This window comes from Mesoplodon bidens, assembly GCF_964165515.1.
Source record: "Mesoplodon bidens genome assembly, chromosome: X".
NCBI classification, from domain to species: Eukaryota; Metazoa; Chordata; class Mammalia; order Artiodactyla; family Ziphiidae; genus Mesoplodon; species Mesoplodon bidens.
In genome coordinates this window covers 120,349,518-120,375,514 of record NC_138163.1, presented here as the reverse complement: position 1 = coordinate 120,375,514, position 25,997 = coordinate 120,349,518, and the positions used below count along the sequence as shown (strand labels likewise).

The 25,997-nt window shown below is 43.3% G+C and overlaps 1 protein-coding gene and 1 pseudogene across 10 annotated transcripts in view; both read right to left on the bottom strand.

Annotated features, from left to right (window-relative positions):
* Positions 1-25,691, bottom strand: part of APOO (apolipoprotein O) — a 74,339-nt gene extending 48,648 nt beyond the window's left edge. For 8 of the 9 annotated variants that reach the window (XR_014014191.1, XR_014014192.1, XM_081221764.1 and 5 more), the window contains exons 1-3: positions 12,426-12,456; positions 4,904-5,011; positions 3,693-3,812 (exon numbers count right to left, since the gene is read on the bottom strand). Coding sequence is in view for 7 of the 9 variants with exons in the window: in XM_081221764.1 (XP_081077890.1) it covers positions 3,693-3,812; positions 4,904-5,011; positions 12,426-12,437 (240 nt within the window). In the remaining 2 variants the exon portion in view is untranslated. Of the gene's footprint in view, positions 1-3,692; positions 3,813-4,903; positions 5,012-12,425; positions 12,457-25,568 lie in introns of those variants that run through there. The other variant, XM_081221766.1, reaches the window with a different exon arrangement.
* Positions 8,213-9,415, bottom strand: LOC308608717 (peptidyl-prolyl cis-trans isomerase A-like; annotated as a pseudogene). The gene is made up of 2 exons: positions 8,736-9,415; positions 8,213-8,668 (listed from the first exon to the last, which is right to left on the bottom strand). The product of its transcript is annotated as a peptidyl-prolyl cis-trans isomerase A-like (transcript).
* Positions 25,692-25,997: the final 306 nt, after the last annotated feature.

The following is a 25,997-nucleotide window of genomic DNA, read 5'->3' as shown; positions in this document are numbered from 1 at the left end:
GGAAAAGAGATATGTGGGTATCAGAAGATATCAGAACCAGCTGCCACTTGGAAAAGGATTTGTTTATTTTAATTCAGTTCAAGTCAGAGCAAGTTACCCTAATACTGTTAAATGGCCTTAAATAATAAGTGCTGAATTTGGGGGAGGACATAAAGAACATTAAAAAAACCTGAGTATTGCTTCATTAAAATCTATTAGCTTTTTTCTGCACATGAAAAGAGAAAAACTACAGATCAATGTCTAGACTGACTGCCCACTTCTTTTGCTAGCATAATCTGTTTACTATGAAGAAAAATTAAATCAGTTCTTGAAGAAAGGGGACTAGAACTTGTAGGCCTCAAAATGGAGCCAGGAATGAGAAAAATTTTCATTCATGAAGACTTCAATCTATAGGAAAATAAAACCAGTGTAATCACAAAAAAAGCTTTTTTACATATAACTAGTACAAATAAACATGTTGATAACTATTCTGAGGCGTTTTGTTGCACTAGGCATCATGCACAGACGAAAACGTAAAAACCAAAAATCAACCTTGGGTTGAAAGGTAGAGACAAAGTACTTTTATAACCACAAAAAAAAAAGAGCAAGAGAGAAATAACAGTAGTCATGCCTACACAATACAGAAATATTTGCAAATGTGCTGACCTTATCTTAACCACCTGCAGATGGTTTAAAAATCTTCTAGTCCATTCTCTACGTTTGCATCTTTATTCCTGTCCTGCCCCTAGGTTCTTCAGAACCTTTTTTTTTTTTTAGATTCCATATATATGTGTTAGCATACGGTATTTGTTTTTCTCTTTCTGACTTACTTCACTCTGTATGACAGACTCAAGGTCCATCCACTACAAATAACTCAATTTCGTTTCTTTTTATTTTTTTATTTTTTAAATTTTTTTAATGTTTATTCTGCTATAATTTTATTTTATTTATTTTTTTACAACTTTATTGGAGTATAATTGCTTCACAATGGTGTATTAGTGTTTCTGCTTTATAACAAAGTGAATCAGTTATACATATACATCTGTTCCCATATCCCTTCCCTCTTGCGTCTCCCTCCCTCCCACCCTCCCTATCCCACCCCTCCAGGCGGTCACAAAGCACCGAGCTGATCTCCCTGTGCTATGCGGCTGCTTCCCACTAGCTATCTACCTTACGTTTGGTAGTGTATATATGTCCATGCTTCTCTCTCGCTTTGTCACAGCTTACCCTTCCCTCTCCTCAAATTCTCAAGTCCATTCTCTAGTAGGTCTGTGTCTTTATTCCCATCTTACCCCTAGGTTCTTCATGACATTTTTTTTCTTAGATTCCATATATATGTGTTAGCATACGGTATTTGTCTTTCTCTTTCTGACTTACTTCACTCTGTATGACAGACTCTAGGTCCATCTACCTCACTACAAATAACTCAGTTTCGTTTCTTTTCATGGCTGAGTAATATTCCATTGTATATACATGTGCCACACCTTCTTTATCCATTCATCTGTTGATGGACACTATGTCCTGGCTATTGTAAACAGAGCTGCAATGAACATTGTGGTACATGACTCTTTTTGAATTATGGTTTTCTCAGGGTATATGGCCAGGAGTGGGATTGCTGGGTCATATGGTAGTTCTATTTTCAGTTTGTTTTTTTGTTTTTTGGGTTTTTTTTTTTTTGCGGTACGTGGGCCTCTCACTCTTGTGGCCTCTCCCGTTGTGGAGCACAGGCTCCAGATGCGCAGGCCCAGCGGCCATGGCTCACAGGCCCAGCCGCCCCGCGGCATGTGGGATCTTCCCGGACCGGGGCACGAACCCGTGTCCCCTGCATCGGCAGGCGGACTCCCAACCACTGCGCCACCAGGGAAGCCCCTATTTTCAGTTTTTTAAGGAACCTCCATACTGTTCTCCACAGTGGCCTGAGGACACGGGGAGGGGGAAGGGTAAGCTGGGACGAAGTGAGAGAGTGGCATGGACATATATATACTACCAAATGTACAACAGATAGCTAGTGGGAAGCAGCTGCGTAGCACAGGGAGATCAGCTCGGTGCTTTGTGACCACACAGAGGGGTGGGATATGGAGGGTGGGAAGTAGACACAAGACGGAGCAGATATGGGGATATATGTATATGTATAGCTGATTCACTTTGTTATAAAGCAGAAACTAACACACAACTGTAAAGCAAGTATACTCCAATAAAGATGTTAAAATTAAAAAATCTTCTAGAACAAGAGAATAAAGTTTAAGTATGTTACAACACATTATGTATAAAGTCTTTAGGTATTTCATAACTCAATAATATGGTTACATACTTTAGTATAATGGCCTAATTTATGCTATTTTCTTTCTAAATTGGTGAACAAAAGTTCAGCATTGGCACAGTGGAAATTAAAAATTCTAAAACAAGTTCTGCATGAAAATTGAGTTTATCATCTCAAACAAAGTAAATCTAGACCACGTCACACACATCTACATTCTTTTACTTTGTCATCAGTTTTCAAAATCAAGATCAAGTGTGGCAAATATACATATCAAAGCCCACGAAAACATTCTGTAGACTGTAAACTTCGGTTTCCAATGTTAAAAATTGCACACATGCTTTCATGAACATAATGACAAATGCCTGATTTAAAACCTGAGCAGTAAAAGTCAATCTGTATATGCAGATCTTTGGTCACTAAGGGAAACAGTTAAGTACTCAAGTATGTAATTCCACCGTCTTTTAGTTATCTACCCTCCTATTATAGTATTCAAAATCCTCTGTACCCATTCCTGTTTAAAATGGTACTGGGATTCCCCTGGTAGCACACTTGTTAAGAATCTGCCTGCCTATGCGGGGACACAGGTTTGAGCCCTGGTCCAGGAGGATCCTACATGCTGCAGGGCAACTAAGGCCGTATGCCGCAACTACTGAGCCTGCGGCCTAGAGCCTGTGAGCCACAACTATTGAGCCTGCGTACTACAACTACTGAAGCCCATGCGCCTATAGCCCGTGCTCCGCAACAAGAGAAGCCATCTCAATGAGAAGCCCGCGCACCGCAACGAAGAGTAGCCCCGGCTCGCCACAACTAGAGAAGGACTGCATGCAGCAATGAAGACCCGCCACAGCCAAAAATAAATAAATAAATTAATTAATTAAAAAATAAAATAAAATAAAGTGGTACTGACTTGTAGAATCTCTGTGGGGCGAGAAACTTCCTAATTTTGATATAAATGTTTACATTGTACCCTCTTCCTTCTTCTGAAGTTCCAGCCCCATATCCTCCCCTGGTGGACAATAATGTTTTCATAGCCGCAACCAACAAGATAGGCACCATGGGGGAATTCCCTGGCGGTCCAGTAGTTAGGACTCGGTGCTTTCACTGCCGTGGCCCAGGTTCAAGTCCTGGTCGGGGAACTAAGATCCCACAAGCCGAGCGGCCTGGCCAAAAAAAAAAGATAGGTACCATGGGCCTCTGCTCTCTAGTCAACATGACACAGGCTGCCCAGTGGGAGGGAAACTCTCTCTGCAGCTATGGCGACAGCTGCCACCAGGAAGCTAGGGCTCTCTGCTCCCCTCCAGAGATGGCACTGACGAACATTTTTAAGTCAGGCACTCTTAAGTTGGGGCCCTTTATTGTGCCTTTTTCTGAAAACATGCAGCCAGTATAGACTTTTTACTACTGACTCTAAACAGAAATGCATTCATTCCATTTTCAGAACAGCTGTCCATACCTGACACCAACTTGTATATGGTTCGCAATAATGTCGGAGATGGGAGATGCTTTCTTCAAGTTGGGTCCTTGGCTCTTCCACATATTTAGACTGACCCTCAGGAACAGAGTAGAGTGAAAGCTGCAAAGATTGAAAAACAAAATAAAAAGAAATTAAGAAGTGTATACAGTAATGAAATAACAATCAATTATTAAATTTGTAATAATTCACAAACTACAGTGAATAAGGGTTATGTGCACCCTGAACCTTGCTTCAGACGATCTTTGCACCTTAATCAATAAGGACAAGGCCAAGAGAGCAGGGCTATGAGGTGTCCTAGCCTCCCCCAACCCTACTCATAGCAGACAAAGCAGTCCCCTTTTACCCATTTTATATATTAGTATTTGTTATTTCATCTTAGATTTAGTTTGGAAAAAGGATTCTATTACTGTAAATGGTGGGTCAGAGGTGGGATAGGAAAAAAAAGCTTAAGAATAACTGAATAGCATATGACTTAGTTCTAGTGATCAGTCTAGTGCTAATCAAAGTAGAATAGCAGGTTTGTTCCCCACCAGAGAGGAAACGTTTCACAGCCACCACTGGCTGCCTTCTTCACCCTCAAAAATGCCACTGTCCCAAGGCCTGAGAAGAAGAGAGTAAAGGGCAAAAAAAACAAGCTATTTAGCTTTAGGTAAACACCATTCAAGTAACCCTGACCATAACTGACAGTAGATCTTTATGACACTTTACTCAAAGTCAAAAGAAACCAAATATCTAAAATAATCAGTGGGAAGTATAGACAAAAAGGAATGTAAACAATGGAGAGATGATTTCCAGTTTTATTTATTTAGTATTTATTAAGCATCTACTTATGAGCCTCTAATCCAACCAAAAAGCAGGATGAGCCCTGGTCTTTAATTTCTTAGGAGAGGGAAAAATGTGAATGTCTTCCTGGCTTGATAAGCAGTCTGGAAGCAGGCAGATCACTTAGAAGTGACTTGTGCTTACAATCTACTGGGACAGAGCAGATTCCCCACTAAAAATCTAGGAAATATTCCTTAATTATGCCCTTAGCTAAGTACCATTAATTAAAGTTGAAAAAGCCATAGTCTAGTGCTTCCCACAAGGAAACACTATTTCCTCCTTTTAAATATCTTCTGAATTGTCCTATCTTCCTGATATTCAATTTGTATTTTAACTAAATCACATATTCAAAATATATCACATGTTACCTCATTAACCTTCACAGCAGCTTTGTGAGATGAGTCCTTTTTTGCTGATGCATAGACTTTGAAGGTGAGTAGGCTCAGGCTGGCCGGCCCCACAGACCTCTGAATTACCTGAAACACAGAAACAATCTTCAGCCTTCTCTCAATTCTACAAACTGAAGGTACATAACGTGGGCACATTTGCAACCTCAGCCACTCCTGCCCTGAGAGGCTTATTGTGCGTTATGAGAAATGTATTCCCGAAGTTTTACGGAAGTCAGAAACTAAAAAACATGTTCTCGTGGACTTAAAATTCCAGGTCACCTTTATCTTCATTTCCAAAACAGTAGTTCCTGAGTTTTCTACTTAGCCTTTCAAGGAAAATAAAAGATACACCTCCCCTACCCTCCCCAATAACAACAGGGGAAGGAGCTTTTTTTTTTTTTTTTTTTGGCTGCATTGGGTCTTCGTTGCCATGCATGGGCTTTCTCTAGTTGCAGCGAGCGGGGGATACTCTTGGTTGTGGTGCGCGGGCTACTCATTGCGGTGGCTTCTCTTGTTGTGGAGCATGGGCTCTAGGCGCGCAGGCTTCAGTAGTTGTGGCACACGGAATCAGTAGTTGTGGCTCTTGGGCTCTAGAGCGCAGGCTCAGCAGTTGTGGCACACGGGCTTAGTTGCTCCGTGGCATGTGGGATCTTCTCGGACCAGGGCTTGAACCCGTGTCCCCTGCGTTAGCAGGTGGATTCTTTAACCACTGCGCCACCAGGGAAGCCCGGGAAGGAGTTTTTAATGATCTCACCTAGTGATTCATTGAACAGAGTGAAGATTCTTTCGATAATTCCAATAATCAAACTTTGAGCAGCTCTCCCTTTCCATTCCCAACCAGAATCGCTCTCTCCGAACCTCAGTTCCCAAACTCAGTCTCTTTCTGTGCCTTGCTCTCCCTGACTAGGTCACTAATGCCCATGGCTCCAACATGAAGCCAGTGACCCCTAGGTATGCAGCTCCAGCCCAGAGCTCTCTCCTGAGTTCCCAACTCACTTATCCTATTACTTCTGGACATTTCCACTTGGATGGGACACAAGCTCCCTACACCAAGAACACCCAAAACCAACTCATCAGGATCCTGTCTGTGCCTCCAAGTCTATACTAGGTCTGATAGGTGAATGTGTGCTGTGGAATCTAGAAAGCTTTTTTACAAGTGATACATTTTAAAAATTAATACACAGCACTTGACCATCTTGCATGTTTACCCCAGAAATGCCCCCTCTTCCTCTACTTCTTCTCTCAGGAATGGTGCCACCATCCAACTAGACAACCCAATCTGAAACTCTGAGATGAGGTCATCTCCACTGCCTCCCCCCGCCATCCTATTGGTCATTAACTCCTGTTAATTCTGCCTATTAAATGAACTTAATTCACTCTCTCCTCTTTATCTTCTCCTGTACAATCTTCCCTTGGGCCCTTGTTTCTTTCCTGGATTGTTTTTAATAAATTTACCTATTTATTTTTGGCTGCATTGGGTCTTCATTGCTGCATGCTAGAGCTCTTTGGTTGTGGCGAGCAGGGGCTACTCTTCATTGCGGTGCGCAGGTTTCTCATGGTAGTAGCTTCTCTTGTTGCGGAGCACGGGCTCTATGCGTATGAGCTTCAGTAGTTGTGGCTCGTGGGCTCCAGAGTGCAGGCTCAGCAGTTGTGATGCACGGGCTTAGTTGCTCCACTGCATGTGGGATCTTCCTGGACCTGGGATTGAACCCATGTCCCCTGCACTGGTAGGTGGATTCCTAACCACTGCGCCACCAGGGAAGTCCCCAGATACCTTTTTGAGTTAGTGTTTTTGTTTCCTTTTGATATATTCCCAGAAGTGGAATTGCTGGATCATATGGTAGGTCTATTTTAAATTTTTTTTGAAGAACCTCCATACTGTTTTCCATGGTAGCCGCACCAATTTACAATTCCATCAGCAGCGCACAAGGGTTCCCTTTTCTCCACATCCATGCCAGCATTCATCTCAACTTTTTTTTTAATATATATATTTATTTACTTATTTTATTATTTATTTTTGGCTGCATCGGGTCTCAGCTGCAGCATGGAGGATCTTCGTTGCGGTGCACAGGCTCTTCATTGCGGGCCGTGGGCTTCTCTAGTTGTGGCGTGCAGGTTCTCTCTCTAGTTGTGGCGCTCAGGCTCCAGAGTGTGTGGGCTCCGTAGTTTGCAGCACGTGTGCACAGTAGTTGCGGTGCGTGGGCTCAGTTGCCCCACAGCATGGGGGATCTTAGTTCCCTGACCAGGGATCGAACCCACGTCCCCACATCGGAAGGCAGATTCTTAACCACTGGACCACCAGGGAAGTCCCTCATCTCTTGTCTTTTTGATGATGGCCACTGTAACAGAGGTGAGGTGGTATCTCATGGTGGTTTTAATTTGCATTTTCCAAAAGACTTGTGATGTTGAGCATCTTTTCATGTACCTCCTGGCCTTTTGTATATCTTATTTGGAGAAATGTCTACTCAGGTCCTTTGCCCATTTTTTAATTGGGTTATTTGTTTGTTTTTTGCTATTGAGTTGTATGTGTTCTTTATATACTTTAGATATTAACCCCTCATCAGATATATGGTGTGCAAATATTTTTTTCTGTTCTGTAGGTTGTCTTTTCGCTTTGTTGATGGTTTCTTTTGCTGTGCAGAGGTTTTTCAGTTTGATATAGTCTCACCTGTTTATCTTTTATTTTGCTGCTTGTACTTTAGGTGTCATTAATTTCTACTTTATTTTTCCCTCTTGTCCATTTTTCTAGTTTTAATAGTATGCTAAGCCTGACCTTTTATTGCCCAAGTTGTTTTCTTCATCTTCCTCTTCTCCTGTTAGTCACTCCCATTCCACAGCAAGAACTGTGGCCACAAGGGTGGTAGCACTCAAGAAAGGTCCCTCTTGCAGTTGCCCTTTCCGTTTCCTGCAAGCTCTCAACAAACAAAACAAAACAAAACAAACAAAAAACAAACCTCATCCCCAGAGACTTGGGAGATCCAGAGATTAACACTCCCCAAGGCCACAATTCTCTCTGCAGAGGTTTACTTCAGGGTTTATTAATCTCAGCACTGTCGACATTTTGAGCTGGATCATCCTTTGTTGCGAGGCTGTCCTGTGCACTGTAGGAAGCTTAGCAGCATCCCTGGCCTCTACCCACTAGATGCCACTGCCAACCACTCCCAGCCATAAGTCAAAAATGTGTCTAGACATTGACAAAAGTCTCCTGGGGGGCATCCTCCTGCCTTGAGAAGCACCAATTTACATGAATAAATATTATTTTCTGATATCTCTCACCATCTAGATTTTTTTAAAGATAAAACACAAGCAAATTTATTGTTAGATTTGTCCACAGTCAGCAGTGGTGATCTTCTTGCTGGTCTTGCCATTCCTGGACCCAAAGCGCTACATGGCTTCCACAATATTCATGCCCTCTTCCACCTTGCCAAAGACCACACGCTTGCCATCCAACCACTCAGTCTTGGCAGTGCAGATGAAAAACTGGGAACCATTTGTGTTGGGGCCAGCATTTGCCATGGACAAGATGCCAGGACCCGTATGCTTCAGGAGGAAATTCTCATCATCAAATTTCTCCCCATAGATGGACTTTCCACCAGTGCCATTATGGCGTGTGAAGTCACCACCCTGGCACATAAATCCCGGAATTATTCTGTGAAAGCAGGAACCTTTATAACCAAAGCCTTTCTCCCCAGTGCTCAGAGCATGAAAGTTTTCTGCTATCTTTGGAACTTTGTCTGCAAACAGCTCCAATCTGTTAACATAGCTTTATGGATTGGATGAGCAGTCACTTCTTGGTTTCCAGGTCCCTTACCTCGAAGGAGACACGGCCCAAGGGCTCACCATCGATAGCAATGTCAAAGAACACGGTAGGGCTGACCATGGTTGGGCAGCGTGGGAGGTTCTGGGGTGATGGCGTCTGCAAAGCAGCCACTATCTAGATTTTAAGATCTGTGGCCTTAAACCTAATACACAGAGATAGAAATCAGAATAGTCGACGCCTGGGAGGTGAAGCTTGCATGGGGTAGACTTACTAAGAAGGGGGCACAAGGGAACTTTCTGCAGTGACAGAAATGATCTATATCTTCATTGGGTGTGAGTTACAGAAGGTGTATACGCTTTCAAAACTCAAATTGTTGTACAATCTGTACAACGTACAATCTGTGCATCTCACTGTATGTAAATTGCATGTCAAAAAAAATCCACATAGACCTAAACCATGTCAAGTTTATGCCAAAATATGGGTGGGAACTGCAGGTCAAGGGTCATTCTTAGGAAGGAGTCAGCCGTACACCTCACCATGGTAAGGATCTAGGTGGTACTGACCTGTGCAATGGAAACTCACAGGAAGAGCCTGGGTAAAAGATCCACAGGCAGACAAGCCTGACACTGATGCACTATCCAGCATCTTGGGTGGTTCACTTTCTTTTTTGGCATCAAAGAGAGCTCCTCATAGTGAGAGACTACCCCATCTTGCCTTGACCAGATGTTATCACAAATGGGGATTCTCAATGCTGAGTCCCTACTGGGTGGCTATCATAATTTGTTACAGCTCATATTGATTATACAGGCTAACCCATTCAATATCAGAATTTAAGAAGGAAAGTCTGTTAAAATGGGCAGAGATCACCCCAGGAAAGTGTGAGGGCAATAAAGGGGGCAAAGGGCTTCCCTGGTGGCACAGTGGTTGAGAGTCTGCCTGCCGATGCAGGGGACGCGGGTTCGTGCCCCAGTCCAGGAAGATCCCACATGCCGTGGAGCAGCTGGGCCCGTGAGCCATGGCCGCTGAGCCTGCGCGTCTGGAGCCTGTGCTCCGCAACGGGAGAGGCCCACGTACTGCAAAAAATAATAATAATAATAAATAAATAAATAAATAAAAAGGGGGCAAAGAATCTTCTTCTTCAACCTTTTGTCTACCCAAGGAAGAAAAAGAATATGAATCTGGAAGTTAGATCTCCTGAAGAAAGATTTAACCAACTAGGTCATAATCACTAAAACTCTAGCTTTATCACCTTTTCTCCCATGGGTACTCCTGTTGGGTTGCCTTGTGAGACATGAACTCAAAGGCTTTCTCTCTCCATGAGGGGTCCTGACCCATTATGGTACAACCAGAATGAAAATACCTCCTGGGAAGTGAGATCTCCCCTGGACCTCTTCTGATGAGGGGCTGGAACCTCTAGACTGTGTGTACCCATGGCCTGAGCACTCACTGTCCCAAGTGACAGTCCTTGAGAATCCTTGTTTGCCAGGCTCACTCTCCAACCAGGGCAGATAGCTTGGCTCAGAAACTGGGTACACATGCACCTTCCAAGAGCTGATTAAACATTCTCTACTTTGGATTAGATGAGTTTGGCTTGCTAGATCAAAGTCAAGCCCACTCTGTTAAGAGCTGTATGTTCAATGAGTGCTAAGCTACAGCTACAGACTAACTAGATCCAAAGGCTGCATTGCTTTACATCCAGCCTGTCCTCTGGAGTGTGCCCTTCAGTCACTAGATGCCCCTCCTGGAATTCAGCTAGTTGAGGGTCTCAGATTAAGGACCCAATGTATTGGCTTGTTTGAGCTTTTAAATATAGCTGTAAGAGACCCACAGTCATAGGGGAAACAGGTGAGTTGGTGACCCTGAGCTTTGCAAACCTCAGAGGGAGTGCCACCGAGTTCCCTGGCTCATGTGGTTAAACACTCTTTCTTTCTGTCTGATTATATTCCCCAGCAAGATATCTTATATACTCTGCCTATCAAGGTATATTCTCCACCTTAGACCTCTGGACTCTCTTTGCTCTCAACTTTTGTTCAGTCCTCAGAGCGCTTAATTATCAATGGAAACTGAGCACCAGGATTGGCAGTTGGTTGGATGGAGCCCTAACAAGAAGTGTTGTAAAGGACTAGGTCACCACTGTCTAAAAGGCTTTTGCTTCTTACTCTCTCCACTGGAGCTCATCAAGGACTGATGAGAACAAAATAAATCTGGCTAGGGAAGCAGAGTTTTGTATGATATAACAATTAGAAGTGGTCAACTAGAATTTTATTTCAAAAACAAATATTTATTACATACCTATTCCACATCAGGTACCATGCTAAACAGGACACAACACTTAAGCAGACATGGTCCCTGCCCTTACAGAGTTTCCAGGAAGCTTATGAGTTTACTCAAAAAAACTCAGGTTACAACTTTTTTGTGTGTGTGTGTGGTACGCGGGCCTCTCACTGTTATGGCCTCTCCTGTTGCAGAGCACAGGCTCCGGACGCGCAGGCTCAGCGGCCATGGCTCACGGACCTAGCTGCTCCACGGCATGTGGGATCTTCCCGGACCGGGGCACGAACCCGTGTCCCCTGCATCGGCAGGCAGACTCTCAACCACTGCGCCACCAGGGAAGCCCCAGGTTACAACTTTAAAAAAAAATGTTTTTTAAGACTGAGGCATAAGATTGAGTTTAGCCTTCAGCTCTAGCAGCAAGGGCAGATTCTTGTACACAGTTAACTAAGATATGAATCTGGTGAGGTTACACTCAGATCATAATGGGTACCCAGAAGGCTAAACTATCCTTGTTTTGCAAATAAAAGTGTACTGCTCAGAACTCTAGTTCCAGGACCACTTCCTGATTGTGTCCCAGTAAAACTGCTTCAAGGACAAATAAAACTCTCAAACTGAACAAGCCACCCTCAGAATTATTCAAGGATGCTCAGGAATGGTGGGGCTCAAAACCCTGACAATTTGCTTTCTCTATCAACTTCATGGAAAACCCAGTATATAGTCTCTCTCATTATTAAGAAGGGTATGCTTTGGGGCTTCCCTGGTGGTGTAGTGGTTAAGAATCCGCCTGCCAATGCAGGGGACACGGGTTCGAGCCCTGGTCCAGGAAGATCCCACATGCCATGGAGCAACTAAGCCCGTGCGCCACAACTACTGAGCCTGCGCTCTAGAGCCCGCAAGTCACAACTACTGAAGCCCGCGTGCCTAGAGCCCATGCTCTGCAACAAGAGAAGCCACTGCAATGAGAAGCCCGCGCACCGCAAGGAAGGGTAGCCCCCACTTGCCGCAACCAGAGAAAGCCCGTGTGCAGCAATGACGACCCAACACAGCCAAAAATAAATAAACAAAAAAAGGGTATACTTTTATTCCCCCACAATTACAGATCTATTATTTTATTAGACCTTCCAATAAAAATATATACCAGCTTCCTAACATAACATTTTAAATCAACTATACTTCAGTAAAATAAATTTAAAATATATACATACATACACCAGTTTCCTTTTCGATAAAACGTAAGCCTCACTTTCCAGGACTGTGTAACATAAAAAGTTTCAGAATCACCTGGGGAGTTTTTTAGAATCACAGATTCCACTGCCTTCCCCCAGAGTATCTGACTCAGTAAACCTAAGAGAGTCCCAAGAATCTATTCGCACAATCAGCCAAGTTTAGAAAACCACTATTCTAAAAGCAGATGCTTGGGGAACAGTTATTCAACTTAAGTTTGTATAAACACTCAATCGTACTTACTTTTAAAAACATTTGAAAGAATGAGATGAAAACTGTCCTAAACATAAAAAGAAACAGTGACTGGTCAACCAGTCTAGAGAAGTTATGGGATTTATTTACATTCAAGAAAATCTTTCCCATCTTAAACACAACACAAACAATACCCTCCACCCCTAATCCCCTTTCTAACTATCACCCTATTCTTCTATCTCCCTCCAGTGACAAAATTATTTTTTAAAAAAGACTGGTTAGAAGGCAGAATAATGGATATCCTTAGCAAGCTGGGGAGTGACTAGAAGGGCCCTGAAGGCTTCTCGAGTGCAAGATATACCAGTATGGTCAGTTTGCAAAAATTCCTTGTGATCTGTGCACCTTCCTGTATGTATGTTATATGTCAACACAAAGTTAGAAAGATAGATTCTGCCTGCTTTCTCTGCTTTATTCCCTCCTCCCCTCACTACTCAAGATATCTAAAACTGGCCTTCCCAAAGCCACCAATGGCCTCCCAGTAACTAAACTCCAATGGACATCTGGCACCTCAGTTGTACCCTGAAACTGGTGACCACTCCACCATCTTCAAACTCTCTCTTCCTTTGGTTTCCAAGTTTCTACTCTAGCTCCATTCTATAAGTTTTGTAGGGCACTCCTTCCATCTCTCTTTGGGCCTTCTCTTCCTCTGTCTGCCCATCTCTTCAAGGCTGACGAGTCAGGGTAGTACTTAACCAACCCTCTTCTCACTCCAGAGCAATTTCACTTAAATCTAACTCTTCAACTCCCGCCCTATGCTACTGATACCCACAGCAGTATTCCCAGGCCTGGCCACTCCCTAAGGCTCAGGCTTGTGTGTCTAACTCCCCATGGACATCTTCACCAGGTTTTTCAATTGCTACCTCATAATGAACTCTCTTTCTCCAAAAACATCTTTTTCTCTGGGTTTCCCTACCTCATTTAATAGCCTTACAAGCCACACAAAGGACAACATCAAAGCAACTCTTTAATGAAACAATGAAAATAGACTTCAAAGACAGTAAGATGTGGTCTCTGCCTCCACAATCTAATAAAGCGGATAAATGAATAATTACACACTTGTGATAAGTGCATTACCAGAAAAAGGACAGGAGTAACACAGAAAAAGGAATAATGCACCACGACTGGAAATTCTGGGAAACAACTGTAGAGAGAAGGCAGAATCAACAAAGTTTATGCCTTTCTGCCCACCTTCCTTCCTTTCTTTTTTAAACAAAGTCACCCAACAGATTGATGTAAAGACTCAGCGTCACTAGGAACAGCCTCTGGAAAGAGCAGTAACAAAAGAAACAAAGATTTGGAACATGAGGATGATTTCTGACACACTACAGTCTTTTCAGCTATACTCATAAGTAGCTACAATCTCTAGATGGAGCAAATATAGCAACCATAAACCATGACTGCTTCATATCAACATTCTCAATCCACAAGTTCCCTTTTAATATCAAGATCAGATGAGGTGGGACTTCCCTGGTGGCACAATGGTTAAGAATCCACCTGCCAATGCAGGGAACACGGGTTCGAGCCCTGGTCTGGGAAGATCACACATGCTGTGGAGCAACGAAGCCCGTGTGCCACAACTACTGAGACTGTGCTCTAGAGCCCGTGAGCCACAATTACTGGGCCCACGTGCTACAACTACTGAAGCCCAAGCACCTAGAGCCCGTGCTCTGCAACAAGAGAAGCCACCACAATGAGAAGCCCGTGCACTGCAACGAAGAGTGGCCCCGGCTCGCCACAACTAGAGAAAGCCCGTGCGCAGCAACGAAGACCCGATGCAGCCAAAAATAAATAAATAAAATAAATGTTTTTAATTATGGAAAAAAATAAAACTAGATATTCCTCTATTTACAGGAAATGAGACACAATTATGTATTTCTTCCCTAAATGTTACACTGCTTCTTTGATCCTCAATCAACCTTTTCTGCAAAAATTTCCACCTGAAAGCATTTTTCATTTAAAAACAAAATGCTTTTAATCTGATTCTTTTCAGTTGTTTAAGAGGTAAAAATCTGATAGGGATTTTGGGGGGGGGCGCGTAAGCGGGCCTCTCACTGTTGTGGCCTCTCCCGTTGCGGAGCACAGGCTCCGGACGCGCAGGCTCAGCGGCCATGGCTCACGGGCCCAGCTGCTCCGCGGCGTGTGGGATCTTCCCGGATCGGGGCACGAACCCGTGTCCCCTGCATTGGCAGGCGGACTCTCAACCACTGCGCCACCAGGGAAGCCCTGATAGGGATTTTTAAAGGTCTATGAAAAGTGACAATACTTTTGAGGTTATTCTTGTTCTAAAAAAAGAACATAAAACAAAAAATAAATTATGTAAAAGAATTTAGGGTAAAACAACATGATGAAAACAATCAACAATTTTGCCCACATCAGGCTGCATTGCTGTACTTAGTAATGTGTCATAAACTGAATTAATAAAGAGAAACTAGGGCTTCCCTAATGGCGCAGTGGTTGAGAGTCCGCCTGCCGATGCAGGAGACACGGGTTCGTGCCCTGGTCCGGGAAGATCCCACACGCCGCGGAGCAGCTGGGCCCATGAGCCATGGCTGCTGAGACTGCGCGTCCGGAGCCTGTGCTCTGCAGCGGGAGAGGCCACAACAGTGAGAGGCCCACGTACCGCAAAAAAAAAAAAAAAAAATGAGAGAAACTAAATGAGTCCATAATCTCCAAAGATCAAAAGAATATGCCTCCCCCCATAGTGAGCATTCAGTACAGTACCTACATTTTATACAGCAATCCTTTCTAATCTGGAGGGCCATACACCAAACTGGTAACAGAGGCTTTCTCTGAGAAGAGAATTAGAGGGAAGCAGATGATGGGAACCATATAATTATCGTAACTGTACTGTTTCACTTTTTATAAGTTATTTCAGTATTAGTTATACAATTTTTAAAATAGGTATTTTCTTACCTCATACCCCTCAGGATGGCCACTATCAAAAAAACAGAAAATAACAAGTATTGGAGAAGATATAGAGAAACTGGAACCCTTGTGCACTGTTGGTGGGATTATAAAATGGTGCAATCACTAAGGAAAACAATATGGAGGTTCTGCAAAAAATTAAAAATAGAATTTCCATATAATTCAGCAACTCCCCTTTTGAGTATACATCCAAAAGAATTGAAAGCAGGGTCTCAGGGATGTATCCGCACACCCACGTTCATAGCAGCATTATTCACAACAGCCAAAAGGTGAAAAGTCACCCAAGTGTCCATGGACAGATGCATGGATAAATAAAATGTATATACATACAATGAAGTATTATACAGAACCTGGAGGATATTATGTTAAGAGAAATAAGTCAGTCACAAAAGACAAATACTGTATGATTTCATCTATACGAAGTGTCTAAAGTAGTCAAATTCATAGAAACAGAAAGCAGACTGGTGGTTACCAGAAGCTGTGGGGGAGGAGAAAATGGGGAGTTTTTGTTTAACGGGTACAGAATTTCAGTTTGGCAACATGAAAAAGTTCTGGAGATCTTTTCCACAACAATGTGAATATATGTAACACAACTGAACTGTACACTTAAAAATGGTTAAGATGGGCTTCCCTGGTGGCGCAGTGGTTGAGAGTCCGCCTGCTGATGCAGGGGACACGGGTTCGTGCCCCAGTCTGGGAGGATCCCACATGCCGCGGAGCGGCTGGGCCCGTGAGCCATGGCCGCTGAGCCTGCGCGTCCGGAGCCTGTACTCCGCAACGGAGAGGCCACAACAGTGAGAGGCCCGCATACCGCAAAAAAAAAAAAATAAAAAAAAATAAAAAATAAAAAATAAAAAAATGGTTAAGATGGTAAATTTTATGTTACGTGGGTTTTATCAGCATAATTAAAAACTATGGAACTTAAAAAAAAATGCAACCAGAAAAAATAAATAAACAGTATGCCTCCTCCTCCTCAAAAATAAGTATTTTCTCTCCAAAGCAGTAATCTTGATGGATCATATCAGAACTCACTGTAACTATTTATACAACAAATTAATAAAGGAAATATACTTTTAATGTGATCATACAGCTTCCATTTCTAAATGCCTTCACATCAAATTTTAAGCCTGTAAGAAAATCAGTCTCAATATATTCAAAATAAAAGCAGATTAGAAAATGAAAGAAATTAGATTGTTTTAAAAAGAGGGGGGAGGATTTGTGAGGTTTTTGAAAATGTTAAACTGAGGAGGTCTATTTAAGTATGCCCAGAAATGAGTCTGAAAACGATGTTAACAATGGTTATCTACAGGTGGTAGGATTAAGGGTGATTCTTCAGTATTAACTGAATTTCCTGAAGTTTTTGCAATGAATATTAATTTGTTTTGTAACATGCAAGAAACAAAAATAGCTGGCTCCTGAGGATATTCTAAAGAATCCGTCAGAGAGTATGACGGTAACTCCAAATGAAAAGGGACAAAATGTTTTGATCAGGGATGATATTTCTGGAACAAATATATCGATCAGTGACGGCGTGTTTGGAAGAGATGTATTGACCAGATAATTAAATCTGTCCTCTCAATAACGACTGTTTTGACAGGCACTCATTTGGATGTATAAATCTGGGAGCACTTACACTTCAACAACAACAAGACAAACCACAATCATTTCAATCTGTTTCATAGTGAATGGATTATGAAGCCAATATTTTAAGAGTTCAGACTTTAACCAACAAAAAGAAAAACTGTCTTCCAACTATGACAAACATAGAACTATCTTATGATAAACTTTCAATTCTGTAATTCTGTACTGGGGTAACTGATATTTCCTAGTTCTTCCTCATCCACTATAAACACACTGTGGTCTAAAGAGATAAGTGAAGAAAAAAAAAAACAAGGCTGTTTTCAAGATTAACATTATCTTTTTTTTTTTTTTAAAGAGAAAACCAGCTTCTATTTTATCTTTGGAGGGCAGAATTCACCCAAAATTAGGTCAGCAAAGCAAAGCAAGTATGTTTCATTTGCAATTGTTTCACCTTTAAAGATAATCACTGGATTTTGTTAAATTCATGCAAAAAAATAATAAACTTGTTTGATAAACAGGAAGGAAATGTCAGAGCCAAAGAGTGAGATAATTGTTCGTTCAGGCAGGTTCTGAGTCATCTGCTTGGGCTGTACTGGTTTCACAGTCTTGGAACACAGATGACACATAATTCACGATGTTGCAAATTTATTTTGAACTTCCTCATTCAGACAGAAACTTAACAATGCTTGCCTAAAACTCCAAAATATATATATATTTCTCTTCTCTCTTGGAATGGCATCCCAAGATCCATTCAATCTTTAATGAGTTAAGGAAATATAGGCAGGAAAAAAAATCACAGAGGAACATTTACTTCAAGATTTGCCTTTCAAATGCTTCTACATTTTCAAACAACTAAAAAAAATTCCATTTTCTAAGAGGAAGAGGTATTCTGTCAAAGTAAAGTCTCTCTAGACCCAAGTTTCGTTTCCTAATAGACCGCTGTGTGCACAGAGAATGCCGAACTCACTGACAACAAACTGCCTTCAACCTCATCTCAGTTATTCCTTCTTTAAGGAAAAGAAAACTACAACATTCTTTTGGAAAAAAAATCATGGGCAAGGCTCAATTCAGCTGATGACAATCTGGATTCATAATGAAAATCTCTGTGAAAATAAAGAACAAAAACAAGAGAAGTCAATATTTGGACTAAACACAGCAATTTTTAACAGTGCTCCCGAAAGATGTGACTCCACAAACAGGCTCAGTCAATATTTGCCAAGTGAGGTAAGCCATCAACAAACGATTTAGGAAACTTGTTGGAGTCCCTGTATCACTTGGTTCTTACTTACTCACTCACCAGTTTAACCCATGTCATAATACGACACACGAAGCAGCACCTCTAATGGGAGAGGATATTCATTTCAGCGAGCACAAAGAAAAGCAGGCTGTTATTTCACAAGGACTGACGTCTATGGAATGGGGGAAAAAACAAAAATGAACCTTTATTGTTTTCATATATCCTACTTAAAAAGACTGTTCAAAGGAATGAATAGGAACATCTGAAAAAAAGAAACCACTGGGTATCCCTCCCAACTAAAGCAATGAACATGCACTTGTGAACCTATCTCTAGCTCCCACAGAGGGCTCCTCATCCTCACCCAAGCAAACAAAGACGTCCTTAAGTTGGAGCCAGTGTGGGCTTTGAACAAAACACGCTGCATTGCTTCAAAGATTTAGAAAGAAGTAGGAAGACAAAGCGTTACTGTATTTAAAGTGCCTTTAAAACAATATTCATTCAAAATACAACTTACTGTCTATAATGGTATTATGAAAATATAGCTTAATATTCAAAGTTATAGGCTCTTGGCATAATGAAAACTCTACAACCCTTGCTCTAAATTCTTCCTTCTACAAGTTTTAGTGTACAATGAACACAAGTTTTAAAACCCACTAAATTAAGAAACTGGCACTGTTCCAGTTTTCTAATAAAACTGGCATAAGGCCATGCAAAAATCAGGAAAAACTCAACAAAAGTGAAAAACAAATAGCTTCCAAATTCTAAAATATACCTCTAGACTGAGTTTTTTTTTCCCCTGAAAATATCCACATAAAGTTTCATGCTGTATGCACTAACCATAAATTTCCACTTAAGCATTACTGGGGAAAATTAACTGATACAAACTATAATTCCTCAAGGAGAATTCCCTCAGAGATGTTTTAACTGTAAGGGCAAAAAATCTTTATTATCTTTCAAAATATGTGACATTTAAAACAATATTCAAGTAAAATAAACTTACAGTACTTTTCCAATTTACAGATGATTTTTCTTTTCCAGTTATCAGTGTAATTCTCCCCTTAGTTTGTACTAGTAACATACTATTCACGATAAGAAAATTTATTTCAGGATTTCCCTGATGGCATGGTGGTTAAGAATCTGCCCGCCAATGCAGGGGACATGTGTTCGAGCCCTGGTCCGGGAAGATCCCACGTGTCGTGGAGCAACTAAGCCCGTGCACCACAACTACTGAAGCCTGCACTCTAAAGCCCGCAAGCCACAACTACTGAGCCCGCGTGCCGCTACTACTGAAGCCCGTGCACTCTAGGGCCTGCGTGCCACAACTACCGAGCCTGTGTGCTGCAACTACTGAAGCCTGCACGCCTAGAGCCCGTGCTCCGCCGCAAGAAGCCATCAAGCCACTGCAGTGAGAAGCCCACGCACCGCAACGAAGAGCAGCCCCCGCTCAACGCAACTAGAGAAAGCCTGTGCTCAGCAAAGAAGACCCAACGCAGCCAAAAAAAAAAAAAAGAAAATTTATTTCAGAAAGATAGGCAATAAAGGCATTACATCAAGACCAAACAGCCACAATAGGTAATAATGCCTTATAGCCAAGGATACGGTCACCTCAGGTTCCTATGAGCAGTGAGCTCTGAGCGGAGCTCACATCTCTGTCCTTCAGGAAGGAAGTGATGCAGACCAGCTTTCACTAGGCCATCTTCTGGCCCTTGAAGCATCTGATGATTCCTCCATCTCCAGCCCACATCTCTCTCAGGAAAACTCCTCACTCCTGTATTCCATGTCAACTGATTACCACCTCTTAATGTCCACAGATACTTCTCCAAGTCCAACCTATTCAAAAGCAAGTTATCACCTCCCTGCAAACCCAACTCAGCCTTCTTCCACTTTCCCATCTCAATCAACAGTTCTAAGAGCCACTCAATTTTCCAAGCCAAAAGCCTGGGCAGCATCCTTAAATTCTCCTTCTCCCAACTCTGCCACATCCAATGAACTACCAAGATTTGACACTAAAAAATACTTTTGGAAAGTCCCAAGACTGTGCACCACCGTAACACTACCGTAGCAGCCTCCTACAAGACGCCAACTAAAAGTTATTAATAGCTCACATTTACAGAGAACTTAGTTTGTACCAAACACTGTGCTAAACTTTGGGTCTGAGTTAATTTAATCCACGCAACAATTTAAGGTTGGTACTAGTCTTATCCTTGTTTTATAGATGAGGACACAGCTACAGAGTGGCTACAGAGACACTTTAGTGTCTCACCCTAGGTAACACGGTTTTAACTCGGCACTGAACTCTCACTTCTGTGTTCCTGCTTGAGCTTTTCTGCTCTGCTTGGAAGGCCCTTTCAACCATGTCTGCTCAGCTTCAAAGGCATGTTCTCCTCTATCAAGTCTCCTGATGCCCCCTGCTGGTGCTTGTTCCTCTAAGTCAGTAGTTCTCAAGGCTGGCTACATGCCCTATATGCCCTATAAACTAGATGCCTAAATCTCAACCCCAGAGATTCTGATAGCACTGGTCTGGGTGCAGTCTGGGCACAGGGACTTATAAAAGCAACCCAGGTGGATCTAATATGCAGTCAAGGTTGAGACCTACTGCTCTACATTTCCCCAACCCTTTTACATCAGAGCACTTATACCACTGCATCTGAATGAACTGTTCCTGTCTGTGCCACTAATTACATTGTGAGCTCCTGAAATCCAAGTTTCACAGTCACCTGGGAGGCTTTTTCAAAACTAGAGATTCCTGGACCTCACTTAAAAACTAAATCCGACCCATGGGCAGGGCCTTGGAAACTGTCTCACAAGTAATTCTGATATGTGGCCAAATTGGGGGACTCTCTCCTAGGTGAAAAATGGGTCTTTTCACTTATACCTGCCAAGGTACCGCAGAGTGCCCAGCCCATAGATGAACTGTGATAAACATTTGTGCAACAAATGAAATCTAGTAACATGAATCTTAAGATTGGGTGTATGTAGTCAGTGTTCAAGCTTCTTGCAGCAGCACCTGGAAAAGCTGCTTCCTGCAATAGAATGCAAACACTGGGCAGCTTTTCAAATGTGTTTTGTGATCCACCAGTGCCCCCTACTGACTTGAAGATGGATAGCTAGATCAAAACAATGGTTAAAACACAAATGTTTTAATTGTATATGCACATTACTAGCCACACAAACTGTGCTTTTTCCACCAACACCTATACTATCAACTCTTCTGCCCTCCAGTCCTAGTTGACCCAAGCTGATAACTCTCAAACCTGATCAAGCCCTACCATGTGCTCAGCCCCACTCCCAGGCTGCAATCATGAAAGACGGCCAGTAGCAGTTCTCAGCAGGCCCTCAAAGCCTCTCACTTATCTTTTTTGTTCTTTGGTCAATGCCTCTTCCAAATCCCACCACACTCATAAAATCACTCACCTGGAAAACACAAGAAACCATTCATCTACCAGTTTGCCTAAGTTCTTACTATTCAAAGTATGACAGGAGACGAGCAGCATCTACATCACCCGGGAGCTTGTTAGAAAATGAAGACTCTGAGGCCCCCACCCAGACCTCCTGGCTTAGAATCTGCATTTTAACAAGGAAGCTTGAGAAGCACTGGTCCTCACCTACTACACCTGACACCGCCATTTTATGACAAATAATTTTCTAAGTAACTCTATCGTGAAGTAAAATTCATCACCCACCTACATACTTAAGTCCCCCCCCAAAAAAAGAGAGACCCATATATTAATTGGACGGTTACACAATGGAGAACAAAAAGGAGAGACTTATAAGCATTATATTTCAGCATATGAATGTTCAACACAACTAAATTAAAGATGTGAAGAACCAACCAAGTTTCTCAAACACGCTCGAGGCAGGTGGTACCATCCAGATGAGAACCACTAGTCTACAATTACTGCCATCCTTCGTTCCCTTTCATCTCACAGGTGGAAGGGACTATCTCTCCTCCTTTTCAAAGCTAAGGGATTCTCTTTTATAAAAGTTCCCTCCCTACATTCCTCCCGAGGCCATAAACATTGCCAAATCTTGAATACTGGAACAACCACAAAACAACTCTAGAATCTTGACCAAACATGTCCCTCTAGTTACTATATTCTCCCTCCTTCCCTTGACAGTCAAGCTTATAAACCCCATTTACTCATCTTCCAGCCACCAACCCATATTAATCTAGCTTTCACTACCATCAGTAAACCTACATGTAGAAACATTGTGAAAGCCTTCCAACCAAATTGCCCAAAACAGTGAACACTTCTCCAAACCCATCTATCTCATCTTTCTGTAACAGACACTGTCGTTGCACATCCAGTCTCCATTCCCCCACTGTGTTCATGGATTCATTTCTCTCCCGGGTGATTAATGTAGTGATCCCATCCTGAGCTGATCCTGTTTAGTCTAAGCCAATCAGGGCATGGCATTCCCCTGGCACTGGCTATTGGGTCAGGGGCGCTGGTCCAATCAGACTGAAGAGTGTAATCCAAGTCTGGAAGTTTTGTCCTCTCTCTTTCTCTGGCTCTAGTGGATGGGAAAGCATATGTTACTGGCAGTCATCTTGCAACCATAAGGGGAACCAATCTTACTTCGGAAAGCCAAGAAAAGAGATGCGGACCTTGAGGACATCGTTGACCCACTGGAGTCCACCCTTCCTCTGGACTTTGTGAGATAATTTTCCTTACTATTTAAGCAATTGGGTTTTCCCAACTGGAAGCACCCTAACAAAGCCTGTCCTTGAAACTTTCCTCCCTTAATTTTCTAAACATCACTCTTGTGCGCCTACTTCTACTTATCAAAAGTTGCTCCTCGAAAATCTCTGGCCTCCCCTCTTCCTCTTCCTCCTCCTTACATTTTGGTATCCACCAAGGCTTGTCGTGAGTTTTTCTACTCAAAGCACATATTTCAACAGTTTCAGCTCCCTTTATCTTTTCCTTGACCCAGCACAGCTGAGCTACTGGCACTTCCTCAATGGAGTACCGCTGCTGCTGTTCCCCAGCTCATCCACCTGAGGAACTCCTGTCTCTCAAAAAGTGTCCCCCCTCAAGTCCCCAGGGGTTCCTTGCCTTTTTTGTGTCATAGACCTCTTTGGCAGTCTGGTGAGCCCTATGGACCCCTTCTCAAAAGAATGCTTCTAATTGCATAAATGCCAATAAATGTGCAATGTAATTGTTTTTAAGACCCCAAATCTGATACAGTAATATGTGCTTCTTTATTAGCTCATTAATACTAAAAAGATCTAGTAGTGAGTCATAACTCCTATAACTTTGATGTAGTGATGAGCATAAATGATATTTGGAGATCTGCAACAACTGTAATGTGACATGAAAATGTCTGTGACGTGCACTGGTCCTGTTAACTTCGACTGGTGACAGGGACTAATACCACACTGTAGTTTGTTGCTGTAGTAGCTTATTAAATGAATTGCTCCCAATCAACCACATGTCCTCACATCCATGCTCTGTGTAGTCCCCCACCATACTGACTCTGCGCTTGGCCATATGACTCATTTTGACATCAACAAATATGATGCAAGCAGGTGTTCAGCATCAGGACTAGCCTTCTTGGAACCCAGTAACCATGTCAGGAAGCCCAAGATAGCCACACTGAGGGGCCCTAGGCCCACAGATATGGGAATAAGTCCACCTCATAGTCTAGCACCAGCTGAATTCAGCCACTGGGAGATGCCAGCAGAACTGGCCAGCCAACCTATAGATGGTGAGAAATAATAAATCATTGTTGTTTTAAGGTCGTTATCCGGAAATAGATAACGAACAGTTACCTACATTCACAACTGAAGGAAATGCTAAACCGCAGTGAAAGATTAGTGAAAAAGAGTATTTTTCCCCCTCAGAGTTCACGGACCCCCTGAATGCTATTCACAGACCCTCTGAAGGGCCAATAACCACAAACCCCTGGTAAGACAGATCCTGCTCTTTTTACTACCACAGTACATTGATAACCATATAAACTGATCACAGCATATCCTTTGTTGTTCCAACCTTAAAACTGAACCGAGCTCCTAGCACATAACAGATGTTCAACACAAATTTATCAAATGAACCAAGTTTCTTATGGGATCTGTTGTCCTAACTAAACGGTGAGCTCCCTGAAAACAAAATAAAAGCAAATACTTGGATATCACTTCTATGTGCCAGGACCTCTTCCAAGTGCTTAACACATACTAACTTATTTATTCCTTATAACAACCCTGAGGTAGATGTTATTTCCCCAATTTCACCAATAGGAAAACAGGCTCAGAGAGGTTAAGTGACTTGTCCAAGGTGACACTGCTAGAAAGTGGCAATGCCAGGACTGGATGGCCAAATCCATGTTCTGATTTTATTGTCTTTCCTAATGCACCCAAAGCACATTGCAGAAGCTCAATAAGACTTTTAAATGAGTAGTGCAATTCTGAGACTTCATTAGCAATATTTTATGCGTGCACTGCTTCTTCAAGACTCGATTTTGTAGACTCTAGTAGCCTGTGATTTGTTTTTCATGATAGAAAATATCATTTACTTTTTTTTAAAACTAGGAGAATAGGGCCTCCCTGGTGGCGCAGTGGTTGAGAGTCCGCCTGCCGATGCAGGGGACGCGGGTTCGTGCCCCGGTCTGGGAGGATCCCACATGCCGCGGAGCGGCTGGGCCCGTGAGCCATGGCCGCTGGGCCTGCGCGTCCAGAGCCTGTGCTCCGCAACGGGAGAGGCCACAGCAGTGAGAGGCCCACATACCGCAAAAAGAAAAAAAAAAAAAAAAAAAAAAAAAAACTAGGAGAATAACACCTTCATGTGTACAGATTTTCGAAACAGTCTTCCCTGTAAAAGTGTATTTCTTTCAAATGACACGGGTTCATAGAATGTAAAGAAGGGAGTTGACCTATCCATACTATATACTGTTCACTGAAAATGGTAGAGAAGTTCCAACTTCTCCCTCTCACCCAGCCATTCCCATGCCAGCCTCCCAGACCTCCTGCAGCAGCTTCTCCTTAGGTGACCCTCCCCCATATATACACCAGGTTCTGAAACCTGACCTTGTCAGGCAACCAGAACCGAACCCCGCAGTGCCCTGAGGTGGCCTAACCCTACTCACGAACCCAAGAGGGCACCAAACGGAGGGTGGATACTTTGTACTTTAATTTTTTAAGTGTTTTATTCACGAAAGCACAACCCAAAGGGCTCCACCCACCCACCCCCGGGTCTCACGCCTCCGCCCGGCAGCGCCTCGCTTCACGCGGACCAGTGAATGAACTGCGGGGCCGGGACGCAGCGGGCCCGGAGGCGGGAAAAACCTCGGGGCAAGCCGGGCCTGGTCCCCGGAGAGGCCCACGAGAGCGCGGGGAGGGCTCCGGGAGGCCGGGAAGGGGCGGTGGCAGCTGTGACCCGGCTCCACTCTCTCACCTTGAACATGTCGCTGGCAGCGGCGGCTCCGTCAGGGGTCACCCGGCCTTGACCCCGCCCACTACAGAGAGGTGGCTACGGTGGCCGGCTAGGGCCCGATTCCTCCGACCGCAAATAGGCCGCGGTGCGGGTGACGGCCGTACAGCCAATTCGATCCGGCCAAAGATTAGCTCGGAAGCCTAGGCTGGAAACCGCGACGCTGAGGCTGCAGCGCGTCGCGCCTTGATCGGCGAGCGAACGCAAGCCCCGCCTCTCAGAGACTCCACCCCTGCGCCGGCGGTTGCTAGGCGGCGGGAAAGCGCCACCTCAGTGTGGGCGGCACGCGGGGGTGAGAGGAGGGAGGTCCCGGCCCCGCGCCCCTCTGGGAATCGGCCTTCGCCATTGCGATTGGGCGCTCAGTGGTGTGGGCTGAGAATCTTGTGTGCGGAG